This window comes from Cheilinus undulatus, linkage group 21 (genome assembly GCF_018320785.1).
Source record: "Cheilinus undulatus linkage group 21, ASM1832078v1, whole genome shotgun sequence".
NCBI lineage: Eukaryota > Metazoa > Chordata > Actinopteri > Labriformes > Labridae > Cheilinus > Cheilinus undulatus.
In genome coordinates, this window is record NC_054885.1 from 10,622,540 (window position 1) to 10,646,008 (window position 23,469).

At 40.2% G+C, this 23,469-nt stretch overlaps 1 protein-coding gene across 1 annotated transcript; it reads left to right on the top strand.

Moving 5' to 3' along the window:
* Nucleotides 1-1,376: 1,376 nt before the first annotated feature.
* Nucleotides 1,377-23,252, top strand: LOC121529561 (transmembrane protease serine 9-like). Its single transcript, XM_041817499.1, has 20 exons — nucleotides 1,377-1,432; nucleotides 3,640-3,660; nucleotides 5,087-5,258; nucleotides 6,702-6,970; nucleotides 8,337-8,485; nucleotides 8,570-8,822; nucleotides 9,782-9,802; nucleotides 11,708-11,879; nucleotides 12,321-12,589; nucleotides 13,349-13,497; nucleotides 13,582-13,834; nucleotides 14,555-14,575; nucleotides 15,193-15,364; nucleotides 15,806-16,074; nucleotides 16,693-16,841; nucleotides 16,925-17,195; nucleotides 19,756-19,927; nucleotides 20,702-20,955; nucleotides 21,097-21,194; nucleotides 22,908-23,252. Exons 1-20 carry the CDS (start codon nucleotides 1,378-1,380, stop codon nucleotides 23,250-23,252), a joined length of 3,534 nt encoding a protein of 1,177 aa, XP_041673433.1. The 5' UTR covers nucleotide 1,377.
* Nucleotides 23,253-23,469: the final 217 nt, after the last annotated feature.

The window sequence follows — 23,469 nt, forward strand, 5'->3', positions numbered from 1 at the left end:
AAATGGTGAGTTTTGGTGCTGGTCATGTCTGAAGGTTTTGCCAAAATGCTGACTTTTTTCTCTACTATTAACTAAAAAACAATCATAATAATAGCCTTTATTTGTATGGTAACAGAGGTACAACGTGCTCCACATGCAGGAGAGAAAGAGAGAGAAAAAGAATGTGTATTATCCATGCTGGGATGAAGGAAGTTTTATGAGGCCCAAAAGAAACTGAGGCTAATCAGCCGGGAAATGAATTGAAAGAAAAATACAGCTGCGTATCATCGGCATAGTAGTGGTACGGTGTATTACGAACGGACTGAGTAAATTACGTAGAGGTAACATACAGACAGAAAAGAATCAGGCCAAGAATAGACCCTTGTGCAACCCCACATAACGGGAGCAGAGGAAGACACATCTGTATGAACATTGAAATGTCCGTCAGAAAGGTAGGAGAAAAACTTTTAAGCGCAGTTATCACAGATTATATTTTAAGATATTTTGCAATTTTGTTTTGGTGAATCTTCTCAAAACAAAATAGCAAAATTCTCTGTCTAATACAGTCATAAGCGCTATTCCTGTGCACTTTTAACCTACATTGAGAGTGGTTTTGTGTACGAGTAGTTCTGCATTAATTGTTGTTGCATAATTAATAAGACTGCGAGTTAACGCAGGAAAAGTATGTCAACAGCATTTTTTTTAAGGGGGGGGGGCATTTTTGGGGTTGATTTTTCATTCATGTCAGCATGATTCCATGATTTTATTGCTTCAGCTGTCAGTTAATATATTATGAAGTTAAAGGGTTAATGTTTGCTACAAAGGATTTGTGGTTTCATGTAAAATTCTGTCTTTTTACCTCAAAATATAATTTTTCCTTGTCAGTTCGGCTGAAGTAGCTCTGTGACTCTGACATCTGGATGACCTCTTGCCAGTGCCACAGAACGAGATGAAACATTGATATAATGATGATTCACAATTGGGGGTCTGTGCGTTGTGTTATATTTAGAATTTCACTTGATGTTTTGCATGTTTTTGCTGCGGTTGGGATCGATCTGCTCTACGTGGATTGATGTTGACAATAAACCTGCAGCCTATCGAATGAATGCTGGCGTGCTGACTGATTCAGGGCCGGTATCTGGTGGGGCCAGTCTGAAACTGGTGGCATTGTTTTGCAGGTTTGGTTTTATGTTTGGATTGTTGTCACACAAAGTTAATCTTTATTATCAGCAGTCTAGTTGATACTGGAGGGTTCTGTGACAAAACTTGACTGGTATTTAGAGCTGCACAACACCCCCTCCAATGTGACCAGACAGGTGTGTTTGTGTTGGAGGCAGAGAAGGAGGAGAGAGAAAGCATATTTAAACCTAAGCTGACCTGGCGATATAGAGTTCAGTTATGGCTCTGCACAAGGTGATCTGCACAGCGACCCTGCTGGCTCTTCTCACACAAGGTAAGGACCCCTACCCTCACTGTTCACCTTAACTAATCATGTTTGAGACTGCTGTATGCTGGAGAAACTCTCAGGAGGAAGAAAATAAGAGAAGCTTAGTGTTAAGAATTTCAGGGATTTAAAATACAAAACAAGAAAATCAGTGTTACCTGCAACTTTGAATTTAAATATGCATGGATCTGATGTTTGAAAAGAATCAAGCTAAATTGATTTGACTGATAAATTTGAAACATGTAGTGCTACTCTCATCCCTGATACAATAAACATCTTAAGTTGGCATTAATCAGGTTGAAATTCCAGTCAGAGCAGATTCATGTTTTATTATTATTATATAATTGTAAATTATGAATGTAGGGTTGCCTCCCAGATATAAAAATAAGGAACAGGGCACTGATGGGCATGCATTATTGTCAGATGGATAACATTAGCATTATCAGAATTTTATTTAAGCTGTAAAAATAGCACTTTTAACATACATGCATAACTTGTATGTTGTGCAAAGTAACAACATAATATATATAAAGTGAAAGATTTCATTAAATTACTTTTGGAATGAAAATCATAATTGCAAAAAAATTTAAAGATTGTAAATAAAAACACGGTGCGTCCTTCTCTTCTTGGCTACCATGGAGCGGTCTCCTTGTCAGCCATGTTTTTCAAAAGTTGCGTCTCTGCAGTATCTTAGCAATCATGGGGCAGCAACAATAAAAAGTTTTTTTTATCAGTCAGTGAGAATAGGCACAGTGGAAACTTGATGCTTCTAATTGGAAAAGAGAAAGCAGCAGCTGTGATATGATTTCATTACAATAAAAACAGTAAAGATAATGAGTTTCAAAAAGGTCAAAAATAAGGAACAAAAGACGTTTTTCATCAATTCAGTAAGGAACATGCACTTTAGCTTCAAAATCAATAGTATGGATGCTCAGCATCCTCATTAATAAGGATTGATTTCTTATCTTAAGGAACGGTTGGCAACCCTATCTGAATCCAACCAAAGTTTTCCATAGACATTGTCTTTGACCTGTCTGATTATCATGAGCAGTCGGCGTATGTTAGAAGCTGCTCTTTATGACTCAGCATCAGTCCATTCAAAGACTCCAGTCTGCACACTTGTAGAAATGTACAGTGTTGGATTTGTGCTTATATCTGATATGCAGATGTGACAGATTTTTCTCCAACTCCTTGCCAGTTTGGAGTTTGGCAATAACATTTTTTTTTAATTCAAGTTATGTTTAGTGGAACATTTGCGACTAGAGAGACTGGTATATGTTAAATTTTAGTTAGAATTTTTTTAAAGCAATGAATAATTTCTGATTGCAGCAAATAACCACACTAGTCAAAAATGACCCAGCCTGGTTTGCCTCATCTCTACAATTTATCAGTCACATCTGTGTTTAGCTAAAAATCATCAAAGTCATAAGTTCTTCTTTAATACTTCATAGTTCAACAGGTTCATTTCAAGATTTTGTCAGGATTTTCTTTTGAAAATATTTATTTCCAATGACAGAACTTGCTTGCAGCTCTTGTCCTCAAAGGCCAAAAAGGACCCCGTCAACTTATAAAGCATGAAAAATATCATCTAGTTTTATACTCATTTAAAAGCTGACGCTATTTGCCTTTACTTGCCAAGGTTTTCGCACTTTTAACCCAGTTCAATACTTTTCGCCCATTTTTGCTACTTTTCTTTGCCACTTTAACCTATTTTGGCTGATTTTTTGACGTCTTATTTCCAAATTCAACCCATTTTTGAGACTTCTTTTTACTACTTGTAACCCATTTTTGACACTTTTTAAACACTTTGAAATTTTTAAACTTCTTTCATCCTCTTTGCCACTTTTGACTGATTTTTTTTCTGCTTTTCACCAAGAGTGAAAATTTTTTCCCAGTTTTTTTGGCTCTTTTCACAGTTACTCAAAGTGTTTGAAGTCTGACATTGCTTTCCTAATGGTTTTTATCAGTGTGTCCATCCACATTGATAAAATGAACAATAAAGAAGAATTAGGAATCTCTGTATATATATAAACTCCCCTTATTTACCATTTACCATTTCCTGAGTTCTTTTGACTTATGGCTTTGAATCATAAAGTCTTATGTTTTCATCACTCTCACTTAAATGCCTTTCTTGTACACATTTCTGACAATTTCGGCGTTTATGACTAATATTATTCTGATGCTGTTATTTAAAATGTCCTTTTTTGTCTTTTCAGATTGTCACTCACAGCTTGATGGTAAGTTGCTGAATATTTCTTCCTCTCATTTGTGGTCATTTAAACATGCTCTGTGGTTTAAGTTTACTTATCATAGCCATCAATAAGACATTTCAAAGCCATAAAACATTTCAGCGACATACTGGAACATGTTGCACCAAGGCGTCTACAGATCAAGTACAGAGCAGACCAGCTGCTCAGCAAACCTAACTCCACAATTTGTGGACTCTGTCCAATAAAACCAAAGCCTGTGCAGTTTATTGTTATGGTTTCATGAAGAAACTACACATAAAAAGGGTTTTTACACTGTGTGTGATCCTTGAATCCTCTCAGCACTTACAGCCACTTTTAACAGCTTTTCTCCCTCATTATGTGAAAATTTATCCATGAACCCAAAACATCTGTTTAGTAAATGCACCATATGGAGCAGTGGCGTGCACAGACTTTTTCAAGGGCAGGAGCGAAAATTTAAAAAAAGGGCACATACAGTGCGTTCTCGCCACTGAAGAGGGCACTAAGTTTGGCGTGTTTTTGAGGGTACTTCAGACATGTTTATATGTTCTACAAATGGCACATTATATAGCCTTAACTAGACAGACTACTCAAGTTTGTTTGTAGTTAGGATCAGCATCCACAAGAACTGTGTAGATTCAATGTGAGACTGTGAAGAACACACAGAAATAAATGAATACATCCCTAGGGGGTCTGGGGGTCTTTCCCCAGAACATTTTCAATTCAGTAGATGCCATTTCCTGTATTCTAGTGCATTTTAACACCATATTAGCACCAGATAATCCAAACTGGTTCGGTGAGATATAGTTCTGGCTCAATATAGATCAAAAAAGGGCCCAATTACCGCAGCACACTAGTCACCGCAGTATGTACACACAACTTTTGTTTTATCCAGACTTCCATTAGACAGCTTTTTAAATTGAAACTTGCCATGAAGCAGACCTGGGTCTGTCTCCTCACTCATCACTGCTGGCTGCATTTGACCCGCCTTTAACTTTTTCACCCCTGACATGTAAACATCTGCGCAGAGGAAGTTGTGGACAAACTAAGTCATATGATTAAATTGCGTTATTATTTTTTTTTATGCGTTAAGCTTTCCAGATTAATCGTGAACGTTAACGCGTTACCTTAACAGGCCAAAAAAAAAATAATTAACACTCTGAATGTGAACCTTAATTCATCCAGAATCATTCATATACATTGTATCAATGTATATGAATGATTCTGGATGTGGACATTTTGTCTTTGATCATATTAACATCAGGAAACTGAAGTGAAACCAGAAGGCTCATCTTTAATAGTCTGATCAGTCAGTGGAAATAACCTGGCAAACTCCCAGACCTTTATCCAAAACAGGTTTAAGATTAAATTCCTGCAGGACTGCAATCATGTGATGCTAAAACTTACCCCCTCTTTGTCTCCTGTGTGTCTTTAGTGTGCGGGAAGGCTCCACTCAACACCCTCACCACCCGCATTGTTGGAGGACAGGTGGCTTCTAATGGCAGCTGGCCATGGATGGCCAGTCTGACCATAGCCAGCTTTCACTTCTGTGGTGGGACTCTCATTACAAATGAGTGGGTGCTTACTGCTGCTCACTGCATCGAAGGGTAAGAGGATAAACTGAAGAAGGAGTCTTTCATCAACCCTCATACATGATTTTCAGTTCAACACAACTATTTCTAGTTTAAGCTAACATTTCAGATCACTAAGGAGTTTTTTCAGGGGATCCTTTGTGTTCAAACATGGATATATCCTTTAGAGATCTGCTTCAGTATTGGAAAAGTTAGCAAAGTCTTGACCAGTGGTTTCTAAATGGTGTGCCATGGCACACTAGTGTGCCTTAAGGCAAGTCTAGGTGTGCCATGGGAATTTGTACCATATGTTATTACTACAACTTTATGGTGAGTACTGTAATCAGGCCTGACCACAGATCTGGCTGGTCCCCTGAAAAACCCCAGAGTATGGAACCTCCCCACTTGGGATTTATTGATGATATCAGTGTGTGTTGGATCATTAGCATTGGTGTTAGCATCCTGGCTAGCAGGATGCTAGAGCTGAAAAGCATGGCAAGCTATTATTGGGTTGAAATTGGTGTTAAAGTTATGAATTCATGCTATTTTTGACCAAGTTAAAATACATTTTTACCCATTTTTGCCACTGCTTATTACTACTTTTGACCCATTTTTGCAACTTTTTGGGGGAACTTTTTGCCACATATAACCCATTTTTGCTACCTTTTTGCCCCTTTTCACATAATTTTGCTATTGTTTGGCCATTTTTTTGCCATTTTCTCCCATCACTTTTAACCCCTTTTACCACCTTATAGTAACTTTACCCCTATTTGCCACTTTTCTGCCACTTGTGATCTATTTATGCCACCTTTTTGCCACTTTTTGCCCACTTTTGCCCTTTTTTCTTATCACTTTTATCCCATTTTACCACCTTTTCACACGGTTAATCCTTTTAGGCCAATTATAACCCATTTCTGCCACTATTTTGACACTTTCAACAAGTTTTGGCCAATTTCAACCCATGGGTTGGCCACTTTTTACCAATTTTTGCCCATTTCTGACTTTGTTTAGCCACTTTTAACCCAATTTTTGCCACCCTTTGCCCATTGTTGCCAGTTCCATGATCCCCCAGTTGGCTGGGCCCCAGAAAGCTCTCCCCTTTATCTCCCCTTATAGGCCACCTTGACTGTAACATTATTTGAAAAGTCTGTTTTGTATTGATTTAAATATGGTGTGCCTTGGGTGAAAAAAGTTTGAAAACCACTGGTCTAGACCATGGCCTTTTCCCACATTTTAAACAGGGAATAAATACAAGTCCACTATGAGCAAGAATTTAGCAGCTCCTAAGAAAAATGAACTTTGAACAAGTAGAATCTTCAAGCATGACCAGACTAATGCTGAACCTCCATCTGTTGTGACTGTTTGGGTGGAGAAATGATACCAGAGCTTCCTTTCTTTCCAGAAAGTTGACTTGCTGAGATGCTGCACATGAATGTTTCCCATGTCTGAGCTGTTTTCTTCTGTTCTGCGACCCTCTAGAACCCCCCTAAGCAGTGTGGTCGTGCATCTTGGTCGGCAGAGCCAAGAGGGACCCAACCCCAACGAATTGTCTCGAACAATCTTGCAGAGCTTTATTCATCCTAACTTCAGCATTTTTTCAGCGGATAATGATATTGCCCTCCTGAGGCTGGTTTCACCTGTGACTTTTACTGACTACATCCGGCCCGTGTGCCTGGCAGCCCCAGACAGCACCTTGTTCAGCGGCACCGACACCTGGGTCACCGGCTGGGGTGACATCAATTTTGCAGGTGGGTCAGAAAGCAGCTGGATTCTGTTTGTTCTCCATGGAGGCATGTCCCTATATATGTTTAGGGGTACAAATTTTGGCTCATTCTTATTAATATTATTATGGATATATTTTAACCATAGCAAACTTCTGAACACAACATTAAAAATTAAAAAGCTAAGCATTCTGTCCTGAATTTTTCAGTGTTAGTGGACTGACCTGATGAGTTTTAAGACAGTCTTGTTTTCCTGAGCTGAACATGACAATAAATAACAAAAGTAAGAAAAGATCATTGCATTTAAAACATTCTAGAGACTTTGACTGTAAATGAGTTCCTGATATTTATAAAGTTTGTCATGTCACATTTTTTAAATTGACTTTTGAATGTAAGAGTGTAATCTAATGTAACACAGGTATTTAAACCAGTTTCAATTCTTAATACTGAGAGAATTTCATTACTTTCTTCAAATTCAGAAGTCTACATCCATTCCCTTAGTATTTAGGCATTGTCTTTAAACTGTGTGACTTGGGTCAAACGTTTTGGGTATCCTTCTACAAGCGTCTCACAAGAGTTTGCATGAATTTTGGCCCATTCCTCCAGACAGAACTGGTGTTCTGTCCGGTTTGTAGGCCGCCTTGCTTGCACACACCTCTTCAGCTCTAGCCACAAACCTTCTTTAAGACTGAGATCAGGGTTTTGTGATGGCCTCTCCAAAATATTGACTTTGTTGTCCTTGAGCAGCTAATTTGGCAGTATGCTTAGGGTCATTGTCCATTTGGAAGACCTATATGGACAAAGTCGACCTGTTATTTGCTGAGGCATGGTATTCCACTCTTCTTGACAAGCTGTCCCCAGGTCATTGAGGTTCTTGGGTACGGGATTACGCCCCTCTACATGGCGACTCAGCTGATCCCATAGGTTTTCTATTAGATTCAGGTCTGGAAAAAGTGCAGGCCACTCCATTTGAGGTATCCCAGCCTCCAGCAGCCATTTCCTGATGGTGGGACCTCGATGAGCTGGAGCACTGTTACCCATGAAGATGAAATCCAACCTGTGTTGCTCTTGCAGAGGCACAATGACTGGATTAATGATGTTATTCAGGTAGTATCAGCTTGTCACACTACCATTCAAAAAGTGTAGGGCAGTTCTGTATTAACTAGACACACATGCCAAGACTAACACCACCACGTCTAAAGGCCTGTCTGGTTACAACAGTGGCTAATGCATAGCAATCTCCTTGGCGTCTCAAGCAGCATTAACAGCCATCAATTCTGCTCAGTGCAGACTGAATAAAATGTTTGATAAATTCAACCTTTGGAATACCTTGGGACTGCCACAAATTTATGTAAAATTTTGAGGCAATTCAACATTATTTGTGTGTCAACAGTGTCCCTTCCTTCCCCACAAAATCTCATGGAGGTGAAGGTGCCGGTCGTGGGAAACAATAGGTGCAGCTGTTACTACGACTCCTTTAACCCGATCACAGACAACATGATCTGTGCAGGCTTAGAAGATGGAGGGAAAGGCCCCTGCCAGGTGAGCATTTTAAACATAAGTATTTGTGTCAGATTAGACAACCTGTGAGGACACCTTCTCCAAAACACTTGTTTCTTCACACAGGGGGATTCAGGAGGTCCAATGGTGATCATGCAGAATGGGACTTTTATCCAGGAGGGGGTCGTAAGTTTTGGAGTAGGATGCGCTGAGCCTACGTTTCCAGGAGTCTTCACCCGTGTGTCCCGGTACCAGTCATGGATCAACAGTCACATCACCTTCAACCAGCCAGGCTACGTCCTCTTCACATCCACAGGGAACGACACCGACCAAAGCTTCAATTGTGGTGATGCATTTCTACCACCAGCAACACCTGCACGTGAGTACTGCTATGAGTTTATACGTGGTGATTATAAGCCTAAAATCTGAACCAAAAACTTCTGTTCTTGATGTTCTGTGGTCATTTGGCAGCAGCTGTCAAGATTTTGTCACCTAAAAATCAGGGAGGCACTGAAACCAGTGGCTGTTTCTGTGGCTGCACCATTCCATCAGTCTTGGTGTTCAGATGCTTTAATGCAAAATTTCAAAATTAAAAGCATTTTTATCAGAGCTGTCAAAGTTAACACGTTAATATCGTGTTAACTAAAAATTCTTTTAAAGCCACAGAATTTTTTGTTGCACTATTAACGCATGTGCATTCTGTGTGACCCTTGACCCATCCCGTTTGCGAGATCAGGAAGCAGCGCCGTCGGGATGCAGTACAAGTGAGTAGAAATGGATAAAGGACAGAGACCTCTGCATGGCAGGTTCAGCTTATAGTTCAGCTTAAGTTATTTGCTCCTACTGTCAACATGAACTGAGTTTGAAGGAGTTTGTAGAGTGTTAAATAGCTCTACGAGCACGCCGCCCCCCTTAGCCATGCTGGATTGTTTACAACAAAGATGCTCAGACAACTCTGCAAGCTGGGATGGACTCACTATCTGGCATACCGGGCATTTCCCAGTGGGTCTGCGCACTTTTGGGCCAGCTTGATTTATTCATTTATTTATAACTGCTATAAACCGGCACTACTATTTCTTGAGAAATAGTTCTGTATGGTACATTTAGAACAGATAAAAAAAGTGTGATTAATTTGCGATTAATCCGAGTCAACTATGAAATTTGTGAGATTCATCGCAATTAAAAATTTTAATCTATTGACAGCCCTAATTTTTATCTTCACACTGTGTGCTTTACAAACATATCAAACTCCTCACTTGGACACAAAACAATTTTTGCATTTGTAATAAATAATTATCTGGAACTGTTATTAAAACATACATTTGTCCTTTTTTTCAGTGAATATCTCATTGACAGATGGTAAGTCTTTTATTTATTTATTACTTTATTTCTTTTGTGGCATTGCAAACATGCTGAGTGGGCAATCACTGTGTTTCTACAATTTTTTTATCATGACAACCATCAACATGAAAGTTGTATCACTACTTGTGAAATACTGTAATTCAACCCTCTGGTATCTTTATTGACATTTTTTGTCCATGAGTCAATTTCATTTTTTTTTTTTTTTTTTGTAATCATTTTGACTATGTCACTGCAAATGGCAGCCACTTTTGTAGGAGGGCATTTAAATTGATATGTTCTAAAATTCCAATTAAATTTTTTTAAACGGGTCTATAATTCACTGTGTACACATTTGCTTTCTTAAAATATATTTTTTTTTTTTGCTGTGAAATGTTTAAATTTAAAAATAAAATGATTACACCGAATAATATCAACAGTTTTTAAGACCAGTTAAATAATTATTAAACATATATTGTCAAAAGTATTCACTCACCCATCTAAATTATTGAAACCAGGTGTTCCAATCACTTCCATGGCCACAGGTGTATAAAATCAAACACCTAGGCATGCAGACTGTTTCTACAAACATTTGTGAAAGAATGGGTCACTCTCAGGAGCTCAGCGAATTCCAGCGTGGTACTGTGATAGGACGCCACCTGTGCATCAAGTCCAATGGTGAAATTTCATCGCTCCTAAATATACCACGGTCAACTGTCAGTGGTATTATAACAGCAACAGCAACTCAGCCACGAATTGGTAGGCCACATAAAATGACAGAGCAGGGTCAGTGGATGCTGGGGCACACAGTGTGCAGAGGTCGCCAACTTTCTGCAGAGTCAATCAATACAGACCTCCAAACTTCATGTGGCCTTCAGATTAGCTCAAGAACAGTGCGTAGAGAGCTTCATGGAATGGGTTTCCATGGCCGAGCAGCTGCATCTAAGCCATACATCACCAAGTGCAATGCAAAGCGTTGGATGGAGTGTTGTAAAACATACCGCCACTGGACTCCAGACACGTTCTCTGGAGTGATGGATCGCGCATCTACATCTGGCAATCTGATAGGCAAGTCAGGGTTTGGAGGTTGCCAGGAGAACGGTACTTGTCTGACTGCATTGTGCCAAGTGTAAGTTTGGTGGAGGGGGGAATATGGTGTGGGGTTGTTTTTCAGGAGCTTGGCTTGGCCCCTTAGTTCCAGTGAAAGGAACTCTGAATGCTTCAGCATACCAAGGAGTTTTGGACTATTCCATGCTCCCAACTTTGTGGGAACAGTTTGGGGATGGCCCCTTCCTGTTCCAACATGACTGTGCACCAGTGCACAAAGCAAGGTCCATAAAGACATGGATGAGAGAGTTTGGTGTGGACGAACTTGACTGGCCTGTACAGAGTCCTGACTTCAACCAGATAGAACACCTTTGGGATGAATTAGAGAGGAGTTCTGCATAGGCTTGAACCCCCTCAGCAAGATTGTCACCGAGAGTGGCTACGGATACTAGTTCCAAAGTGGGACAACCATCAGCCACATTTCTCCAATCACCTTCTGAAGATTTTCTGAGAAGTCCTCCTCTTTCTAGGGAAGCTTTTCCAGATGATTGTGAAATATATTCATGCAATAGATAAATGAGCTGATCTGACATTAGGCTTGCTGTGTCCTGCCAACAGGGCTTTATGTTTTGAACATAAGAGTCCTTCGTTCCTCAACCCACAGACAAAAGGGAGGGCACAATTACACATCCCAAACACTAACCACTCTGCCAGAACACACAATTAAGTTGGGCATTTCAACAGGTATCCCAGATAGTTGGAGTCAGCCATTTAATAAGTTTTAACCTAGTCTTGTTTCAAGTGAAAAGAGTCACTATGGATCAGAATCTCCATGAACAGAGGAGGTTTACTCCCTCTTTGTCTCCTGTGTGTCTTTAGTGTGTGGGAAGCCTCCACTCAACACCATCACCACCCGCATTGTTGGAGGACAGGTGGCTTCTGATGGCGCTTGGCCATGGATGGCCAGCCTGACCATATTCGGCTTTCACTTCTGTGGCGGGACTCTCATTACAAATGAGTGGGTGCTTACTGCTGCTCACTGCGTCATAGGGTAAGAGGAAAGATTGAGGAACAAGTCTTTCATCAACCCTTAACACATGATTTTCAATTCAACAAATTTCTAGCTTAAGCTAACACTTCAGATCATCAGGAAGGTATTTCAGTGGCCATGAAGCTCCCTTGTTTTTAAACATGGACATATCCTTCTGAAATCTGCTTCAGAAAGTTAGCAAAGTCTGGACCATGCATTTTTCCACATTTTAAACAGGGAACAAACACAACTTCACTATGAGCAAGAATTTGGCAGCTCTGAAGAAAAATGAACTTTTAACAAGCAAGACCAGACTAATGCTGAACCTCCATCTGTTGTGACTGTATGGGTGTAGAAATTAAATTAGAGCTTCCTTTTTTTCCAGAAAGTTGACTTTCTGAGATGCTGCACATGACTGTTTCCCATGTCTGAGCTCTGTTTTCTTCCTCTCTAACCCTTTAGCCTCAATCCCAGGCTTGTGGCCGTGCATCTTGGTCGACAGAGCCAAGAGGGACCCAACCCCAACGAGGTGACCCGGAGAGTCTGGCAGATCATTCTTCATCCTGACTACGACATTATTCCTTTTGACAGTGACATTGCCCTCCTGAGGCTGGTTTCACCTCTGAATTTTACTGACTACATCCAGCCCATCTGCCTTGCTGCCCCAAACAGCACCTTCTTCAGCGGCACAGACACCTGGGTCACCGGCTGGGGCGACATCAATTTTGCAGGTGGGTCAGAAAGCAGCTGGATTCCATTTTTTCATCTGAGAAACCCTTCATGATATATATTTTGGTGTAAAAATGTTTTTATTCCTTCATGAGATAGGGTCAGATAGATTGGTAATTTTTTTTTATCAATCCATAAAATAAAGGGAGCTGCATGTTTTGTTTCTTTTTGCAGTAAGCACTTTGTTGTGTGCTGCTCAAAACACCAGATTTTTTTAGCAGCTACAAAACATTGTTTTTATGAATGATATTCTTTAAGGGAAGTATGAACTAAGAAAATAAAATTGGCCCTTAGATGGGCCCCTGAGGTGCACCATACTTTACATCAAAGAATACAGACTGTATAACTGTATTATATAATTTATGTATAAATGCATAGATGGACGTGTTTAAAGTCATATTTACGACCTAAAGAAAAGCTGTTAAAGAGGCACTTGTAGCATTTTAGCTATAGGCTAATTCATCCCTATTCATTTGTGTTGCAAGAGACTTCACAGCACTCTGTATGGAACAGTTTAAGCTGATGTTTTATCATTACTGCCTTTATTGAGTATTGTGTGCTACAGGAGTTTGAGTTTTCTAGTTGTTGAAACAGTTATGATGCCATCCTTGGTCAGGTTTCCCTGAAAAGTAGATCTCTGATCTCAATGTGACTTACTCATGAATAAAATGTTTAATAAATTCAACCTTTGGAATACCTTGGGACTGCCACAAATTTATGTAAAATTTTGAGGCAATTCAACATTATTTGTGTGTCAACAGTGTCCCTTCCTTCCCCACAAAATCTCATGGAGGTGAAGGTGCCGGTTGTGGGGAACAACGAGTGCAGCTGTTACTACGACTCCTTTGTCTCACTCACAGACAACATGATCTGTGCAGGCTTAGAAGATGGAGGGAAGGGCCCCTGCCAGGTGAGCATTTTAAACATCAGTATTTATGTTAGATTAGACAACCTGTGAGGACAACGTCTTCAAAACTCTTGTTTCTTCACACAGGGGGATTCAGGGGGTCCAATGGTGATTATGCAGAATGGGACCTTTATCCAGGAGGGGGTCGTAAGTTTTGGAGTAGGATGTGCTGAGCCTACATTTCCAGGAGTCTTCGCCCGTGTGTCCCAGTTCCAGACGTGGATCAACAGCCACATCGCTGTCAACCAGCCAGGCTACTTGACCTTCACATCCACAGGGGACGACACTGACCAAAGCTTCAACTGCAGTGACGCATTTCTACCACCAACAACACCTGCACGTGAGTACTGCTATGAGTTAATACTGTATGTGCTGATTTTTTCTTTTTCAAAGATTTAGTTTCGGTCTTTTCAGGCCTGTATTATATAGAGGAAGACAGTGGATAGAGTCAGAAACAGGAGAGAGAATGGGGAGAGGCATGCAGTAAAGGGCCACAGTCTGTCTTCAAACCAAGGCCCCCCACATACATGGGTAGTGACTTAGACTGCTAGGCCATCTGTGCATCCCCATATGTGCTGATTTTAAGCTTAAAATCTTGAACTGAAAACTTTTGTTCTGGATGTTTTGTGGTCATTTGGCAGCAGATATTAAAATGATGGAGGTGCTGAAACCAGTGGCTCTTCCTGTGGCTGCACCATTCCATCAGTCTTGGTGTTCAGATGCTTAATGCAAAATATTATCAGCAAAAGCATTTTTATCTTGAGTTAAAATCATGATAAATATATGGGTCAGGAGACATTTGAAAATGAAAGGTGAAAGGAGTAACAAATAATCTCATGATGACTGTTATACGTGGTAAAATTAAAGTGTCTCTTTAATCAAACTATGAATCAAACAACTGGACAGTCATGGAAAGAGCTGGAAAAAGATTTTCACCGTGTACTGGACTGTAACATTTCTAAGAAACAAATCAAATTCCTACCCTGGACATATATCATAGCAATTTTTGCATTTATGATCCGAAACTGTTATTAAAACATGCATTTTCCTTTTTTTTCAGAGAATATCTCAGTGATAGATGGTAAGTCATTTATTTATTTATTACTTCATTTTTTTGTGGTGTTTCAAACATGCTGAGTGGGCAATTATTTCGGATGTAGCTGTAGGAAAGCGGCAGTTTTAACAGAAAAGGACCATATTTCTATTTAAAATCAGAGCAGAGAGCCATGCTGAAAGGCTTGTCTTGGCAGAAAAGATGTTTTTGCTCTGGCCTTGGCATCAGTTTTAGATGAAGCTCCACCATTAACAATCTAAGGCAGTGGTGGCCTGCACAAAAATAGTGCATGCACACAACGCAATTTGTCGCTCTGGTTGGCCTGTTGTGAATGTAACAGACAGAGCATTCCTCCAGTGACCTTCTGAAGATTTTCAAAAAAGTCCTGCTCATCCCATTTTCTATGGGAACTTTCCCAGATGATTATGAAATATATTCATGCGATAGATACATGTGTTGATATATGACTGAAGTGAAGCTCATCTTTATTAATCAGATCAGTCAGTGGAAATAACCTGGCACACTCCCAGACTGTTATCCAAAACAAGTTTAAGATAAAATTCCTGCAGGACTGCAAACATGTGATGCTAAATCTCCATGAACAGAGGAGGCTTACTCAATCCTTGTCTCCTGTGTGTCTTTAGTGTGCGGGAAGCCTCCACTCAACACCATCACCACCCGCATTGTTGGAGGACAGGTGGCCTCTGATGGCGCTTGGCCATGGATGGCCAGCCTGAGCATATTCGGCTTTCACTTCTGTGGCGGGACTCTCATTACAAATGAGTGGGTGCTTACTGCTGCTCACTGCGTCATAGGGTAAGAGGATAGATTGAGGAACAAGTCTTTCATCAACCCTTAACACATGATTTTCAATTCAACAAATTTCTAGCTTAAGCTAACACTTCAGATCATCAGGAAGGTATTTCAGTGGCCATGAAGCTCCCTTGTGTTCGAACATGGACATATCCTTCTGAAATTTGCTTCAGAAAGTTAGCAAAGTCTGGACCATGCCTTTTTCTACATTTTAAACAGGGAACAAACACATGTTCACTGTGAGTAAGAATTTGGCAGCTCTGAGGAGAAACTAATTTTTAAGACGCAAGACCAAAATCATGCTGAACCTCCATCTGTTGTGACTGTATGGGTGTAGAAATTAAATTAGAGCTTCCTTTTTTTCCAGAAAGTTGACTTGCTGAGATGCTGTACATGACTGTTTCCCATGTCTGAGCTCTGTTTTTTTCCTCTCTAACCGTTTAGCCTCAATCCCAGGCTTGTGGCCGTGCATCTTGGTCGACAGAGTCAAGAGGGACAAAACCCCAACGAGGTGACCCAGAGAGTCCTGCAGATCATTCTTCATCCTGACTACGACATTATTCCTTTTGACAGTGACATTGCCCTCCTGAGGCTGGTTTTACCTGTGAATTTTACTGACTACATCCAGCCAGTGTGCCTTGCTGCCCCGAACAGCACCTTCTTCAACGGCACTGACACTTGGGTCACCGGCTGGGGCGATGTTCAATTTGGAGGTGGGTCAGAAAGCAGCTGGATTCCATTTTTTCACCAGACAGATGCATCGTTATATATGCTTTAATGTTAAAATGTTTTTATTTCTTCATGAAATGGAGCAAAATAGTTTGTTTTTATCAATCCATTCAAAAAAGAGATCATTTGTTTTTGCACTCAAAATTTAAATTACTGTCAAACCACCCAGATTTTTAGCAGCTACTAAACATTGTGTTTTTAAGTGATATTCCTCAAGGGGAATATGTATGAAGAAAATAAAAGTGGTTTATTTTTATTTATTTTTAATGTGAAAAATTTTCATTGTACAGTTAAAACAATGAAAACAGTCGTGGAGGGAAAGGGAATAAGAGCAGTGTAATTTGAGTAGTTGAGGCTCTGATTGACTTCACTTCATTAGTAAGTGACGAGAGAAACTTGTAACAGTCAGAACCCCTGTAAACTGGAGCACAGAAAGCAGCTGGATTTTGCTGACCGATGAACAGTTTGAAACAAAATTATTGGTTGTGTTGATGAATGGACACGGTTCTGAGAAAAATATGTCACATTCATAACCACTGAGTTTTATTGGGAGCCACAAAACTATATTTAAGGCAGTTCAACATTATTTTTTATGTCAACAGTGTCCCTTCCTTCCCCACAAGACCTCATGGAGGTGGAGGTGCCGGTTGTGGGGAACAGCAGGTGCAACTGTTACTACGACTCGATTGTCTCGATCACAGACAACATGATCTGTGCAGGCTTTGAAAATGGAGGGAAGGGCCCCTGCCAGGTGGGCATGTTAAACTCCATTGTTTCTGTCAGATTTGACAACCTTTGACTACAGTTCTCGTAAACAGTCCTCTTTTCACACAGGGGGATTCAGGAGGTCCAATGGTGAGCATGCAAAATGGCCGCTGGATCCAGGAGGGAGTCACAAATTTCGGAGTAGGATGTGCTGAGCCTTTGTTTCCAGGAGTCTTCGCCCGTGTGTCCCAGTTCCAGACGTGGATCAACGGCCACATCGCTGTCAACCAACCAGGCTACTTGACCTTCACATCAGCAGGGAACGACACTGACCAAAGCTTCAACTGTAATAGCCCGTCTCCAACACCAAACCCAACCCCTGAGTCAACGCCCCCTGCACGTGAGCGCCTGCCATATAATTATATGTGCTGATTTTAATCCTAACATCTTCAACAGGAAAACAACCGTTTTTACGGTAATCTGGCTGCAGCTTGGTAACTCTAAAATGAGGGAGGCACTGAAACTATGGGCTGTTTTTGTAGATGCACAACTCCATCACTATCTTACTGCTCAAGTTTTTAAAGTGAAAAAAGCCAAGATTTATGATAGAGATGTGTTGTGCAGTTTCTTTACTTTTCCACTAGGTAGCACCCTGGGTTCATAAATTAAGCTCCCATATATGAGTTAGGTAACATTCTATTCGTTTATGCATGTACTCTTTTGACCATGTCACACTGCCTCTTTAAATGAAATATTATAGGATTACTGTGTACCTTCAGTGTTGACTCTACTAAAGAAGATTAGGGCAACTAGAAAAAAAACTAGATTTCCTTTTTCCTATTCTGAGATAAAGGTCAAATTCTGAACTAAAAGTCAGAATTCTAGAAAAAGTCAGAATGCTGAGCTAAAGGTCAGAATTATAGAAAAGATTGGAATTCTAGAAAAAGTCAGAATTCTGAATTAAAACTCTGAATTCTAAGATAAAAGTCAGGATTCTAAGAAAAATAGATTCCTGCATAAAAGTCAGAATTCTGAGATAAAGGTCAGAATTCAAGAAGAAGTCAGAGTTCTGAGAAAAAAGTCAGAATTGCAGTTAAAGTCAGAATTCGAGGTAAAGTCAGAATTAAGAGATTTTAAAAAGTCACTTTTACAGTAAAAGTCCAAATTGCAGACAAATTCAGAATTCAGAGACAAAAGTCAGAATATCAGAAAAAGTCAGAATTCCGAGGTAGAAGTCAGAGTTATAGAAAAAGAAGTCAGAATGGTTTTGAGAAGGCAGAGGTATAGAAAAAGTCAGAATAGCAAGATAAAAGTCAGAGTTCTTAAAAGAGTCAGAATTCTAGAAAAAGTCAGAATTCTCAGATAAATGTCAGAATTTTGAGAAAAGATTAAAATTTTGAGACTGGAAGACAGAGTTCTGAGAAAAAAGTCAAAATTCTGTGGGGAAAAGTCATTTTCTGGCTTCAATCTCAAATTCTGACTTTTGTCCAAATTGCATCACAATTCTTTTTTCAGTTGCCCTTATTTCTCTTTCCTAGTACAATGGTGTTTAGCTAAAGGTGCCCTCCTTGTTGGCAAAACACACTAAACTGCCCTCTTGGCTGGTTAAAACATGATAAACTGCCCACTTGGGTGGCAAAAAGGCATGTTTAAGTACCCTCCTCATTGGCAAAACACACTGAACTGCCCTCTCAGGTGAAAAAAAAACACCTACTTGCCCCCTTGGCTGGTTAAAACATGATAAACTGCCCTCTTGGGTGGTAAAAGCGTGTGCTTAAGTGCCCTCCCGGTTGGCAAAACACTACCGCTCTCTTGGGTGGAAAAACACACTAATCTCCAGAAGACCATTAGGACCAAGAAATACTATGAAACATTACTGTTGCAATGACTTCTATGTTGGGCCCTTTTTTGATCTATATTGAGCCAGAACTATACCTCGCCGAACCAGTTTGGATTATCTGTTGCTAATATGGTGTTAAAATGCACTAGAATACAGGAAATGGCATCTACTTAATTGAAAATGTTCTGGGAAAGACCCCCAGACCCCTAGGGATTTATTTATTTATTTCTGTGTGTTCTTCACAGTCCAATGTTGAATCTACACAGTTCTTGTGGATGCTGATCCTAACTACAAACTAACTTAAGTAGTCTGTCTAGTTAGTCTGTTTTAAGGCTATATAATGTGCCATTTGTATAACATAAATATGGCTAAAGTGCCCTCGAAAATAAGCAAAACATAGTGCCTTTCTTCGGTGGCGAGAACGTGCTCTATGTGCCCTTTTTTTTTTCTTTTTGCCCCTGCCCTTGAAAAAGTCTGTGCACGCCACTGTTCCTGGATCAGAGCTTTAACATTCATCTCTTTAGTCTGTGGGTTTGTTTAAATAAGTATTCACCAACTAGTCCTTCTTAAATGTGTGATCTTTAACTATGATTTACTTGGTGAACTCTTACATTCAGTAAATCTCAAATTTTGTATTAAGAATTAGTTAATATTAAAAGAAACACATCCCTGATGCTTTCAGAGTGTGAATGACATGTTCACAACACTCTTGTCAGACAAAGATTCAACTTTGTCCAGTCAGCACCACAGAGTCAGAGCTATCAGACATTTCAGAAAATATAACCGGACTTGAAAATATAACATATAGCTTAGAATAACATTTAGCTGAGCTTTGATCTAAAGAAAATGAAGCAGTAATTCTCAATTAAGTATTTATTTCTTACAAAACAACTGCCATTGGTGCCAAGTCACTCTAGTACGCCACTGGTACAGTACATTTACACTTTTACATTGGGAGAAACTTACGTTATTGTACCAGAAGTTAAACCCACATTAGTGGCTACTGTAAACCTTGCAGGAATAGGGTAGAAAAGTTGTATGATAATTTATCTGCTGCATCTGGTCAGAATTACAAGCTCTAACACTTAAAAGAAGGCTCTTATACTTCTTTTCTTTCCAGCTGTGGTCTGTGGTCAAGCCACACTGAATTCACGTATAAGCGGAGGAAGCTCAGTCGCAGCAGCTGGCGAGTGGCCATGGATGGTGAGTCTGCAAAAGAATGGGACCCATGTGTGTGGTGGGACTTTGGTGGCCGAAGAATTTGTGTTGAGCAACGCCAACTGCTTCTCAAGGTGAGACACCCAGAGTGATGTCACTTGTGCTATAATGCAGGGCTGGAGTGTGACTCATTTTCAGCACTTTCAGTTTCATTGCACAGACCAGCCTACTTTAGTTCACCTGAACCTTAACCTAAAGTCTCCTTTTTCTTGTGATTAATTCAAAAGTGAAGCTTCCATATATTCTAGATTTATCACAGCATGAAAAAATGTTTTTTTTCTTAACTTATTGGTATATTCTAAACAAGAATCAAAGGATTTACAGAAATGTCATCATTCTGGGAAACTGGGAGCTTCTTTTGCATGAATTCCTGCATCAATGCAACATGGCATGGTGCCAGTCTGAGGCACTGCTTGGGTGTTATGAAGCCCAGGTTGCCCTGATGGCAGCCACTGGCTCGTTTGTATTGCCAAATCTGGTTCCTCTTGAAAAAAAGCATAAGTTAAGCAGTACTTTGCCAAACTTATGCCATGTATCATGCCTGAGAAAGGCATCATCTCCCTAACGTTGGTTTAATCCAAAAGCCATGCTTGGACCAGCAGGTAAACCAACACAGACACAAAGGCAGGAAATTGCCAACCACTTCTTGTTCCACATTGGGACAGGCTGTACAGATATTTTCCACAAATATTCAGGAGTGTATATGTGGAAAAAGCTTCGGCAGTTTGTCAAGGATTGACATGAAAAGGGACCATCTTTGAGAACAGTGTTAAAGGGTGAATCTGTAAAGGTTCAACCCTTGGATTAATGATCAGTCAGTCCTAATGACTTATTTCTACCTCCAACAGTTCCCCCATACTATCTGAATGGACCGTTGTTTTGGGTCGTTTGAAACAGAACGGATCAAACCCGTTTGAGGTGATACTGAATGTGATAAACATCACTCTAAGCAACTTCACTGGGCCAAATGTAGCAGTGCTGCAGCTGTCACCTAAACCCACCCTGTCAAACTACATCCAGCCCATCTGCCTAGACGATGGACGGACCTTCGCTGAGGGCTCAACCTGCTGGGGTGCTGGCTGGAGCCCTGGACGAGGAGGAGGTAAGTCTTTATTTTTATATCAGTTTATTTAGAGAAGACATTAAGACATAAAAAAATCATTACGTTTTTACATACTCTTGTGTGAGGTAGTTACTGGGGTTTGATTCACTTCTAATAGTCTTTTTGTTTCAACATTTTTAGAGGAACAAGTTCTGCAGGAATTCCAGACCTCAATTGTAAACTGTGGAGACAGTTCATCAAGTGATGCGATTTGTACAGGACTGTTCACTCTAGAAACGGTGAGTAACAAAGGCAGTAAATCATCAGTCTCTCATATTACATCCTATTCTATCAAGATGCTGGTCATCACTGGGTTTTGGCTTATCAAAGGAGGAAAATCTGAAACCTTACTGTACCAAAGAATACCATACAACCTTTGATAGAGTATGCTGCATTATGAAACTACAATATAATGTGATATAGCATGAAGTGATTGCATACGAAAGCTATGCTACATGTGATATGGTATTAAAATTAACTTCAAGATTCCCGCATATACCCTGTGACATGTTTCAACTTGATCTGACACAATGTGACATGATTCAACATGATACAGTATATATCACAGTACAATATGATACGACAAAATATGATACTATAAACAAGACATGATACAATACAACACAGTATGATGTCATTGGGTTGCAAAAAACTCAAAAGAGGACCCTAGTGCAAAATAACTAATATTGATTTAAAGGTCACATATTTTTCCCCATATATTTGGAAGGATGCATCTCTGCTCCATCACAGCTGTGCTGCAGTTTGACTGCATGCCCCGCCGTTCATCAACTTCCACTGACTGCGTTTGAGTGCAGCATGGAGCAGCACCACTGGAGTGCTAGACTCACGAGACAGAGGAGTTTTGTGGTACTTAAAGAATAACACCTGGCCATGCAAGTAGAAACTATTAAGTGCCATAAAAAAATACAAACACATGTCAAGCTATTGTTCTGAACTGCAGGAGTAGGATTAACTTGATTTGTCTCTGTTTTGTTCTTTCATGTAGAATTTTCTGCTTCTACTATGGGTCAGTAAGGCTTTATAAATAAATACACTTCCTCCTGCTCCTCTAACCTGCTGATTACGGGCTCTGCTATGCCCCATTAGGACTTTCTGTCGATGTAGTGAAAGGAAATACAGTCTGGCACAAGTGTGGCAACACGGAGTATTTTATTCTGAAGTTTAACCGGATATTTTAATTTGGTTTCGGCAACACTTCCTACCCGTTTCGATCTACTCTGTGCTGAAGTTATGCGCAGGACTCCGGCGTCCGGCAGAAATAGAAGTCCAGCATATCTGCTGTGGAGGGCTCCAGACTGCTGGAGCTCTGCCAGAGAAGAGCTGCAGTGGTGAAAGCCTTCTCACTGACTAAAACTGAAACCTATCTGCTCCGTTACCATGCTGGACGGACCAAACACACTTCTGGTGTATTTTAGGGGTAAGGCAGGAAGAAAAACTGGAACTGCACACAAGGGAAGGCAACTACAAAAAAAACCAACAACAACAAAAAAAAAACAGGAAACTCAATGAGAGAACAAGTACACAAACACAGGAAGGGACAATGATTAACAAAATACCACACGAGAAACTATAAAAGAAATAATGAAACACAAAAAGGTAGTCCACAAAACTCTAGAAATATGATACACACAGCTATAACACAATACACAGAAACACAAGGGCTTCAGGAAACAGCAAAGAAACTAAAGACGAAATCTGGATCATGATAATGATAGGATGAGACAAAACACATTACTGTAAGACACAATAGAACACGATTATATGTCTTTGGCTCAGAAGCTGTACACTCTTAGCTCCGTCATTCTCTTTCAATTCAGCATTTTTTTCCAGTGCCATCTCATGAGGACCTGCTAAACACTAGCAATCAATGTGAACTTAGTACTCAATCTTGATGTTGAACATGAACATGTCCATCTTTCCTTTATGTTAAGGGGGATTCTGGCGGTCCTCTGATGTGTAAGGTGGTTGGATCTTGGTTCCAGTCATCCGTGCTGTTGTTTCAAGATGACTCCAGCAGACAAGTGCGAGAAGCTTCAATGATGGTCCTACCCAAGCTGAGCACCTATCAGGATTTCTTAACCAGGGTTGTAGGGCGCTTCATATCTCCAGCCGCATCCTCCCCCACCAACACCCCCGCCAACACCCCCACCAACACCCCGACCAACACCACAGCCAGCGCTACCACCAGCAGCAGTGTGGATGGCCCTGCTCACTCCTCTTTCTTCATCTTTTTCCATCTTCTTGTCTTCTCAGTGTGTCTTCAGCTCCTCCTGTAGAAACCTCTTACTTTTAACAGTGATTTACATGATGTGACCGACACAAATTAATGTAAAAAAAACTTTGATTTGACGACATGTGTTGGCTTAAAACTGCTTGTATAGGTATGTGATTGGTACACAGCTCAGGTTTACGTCAAGGTGCAAAAGTAGCAAACTGAGGAAGATGAACATGTGCTGTATAAAATTCATAGACTATCAGGAAAATCCCTTTTCT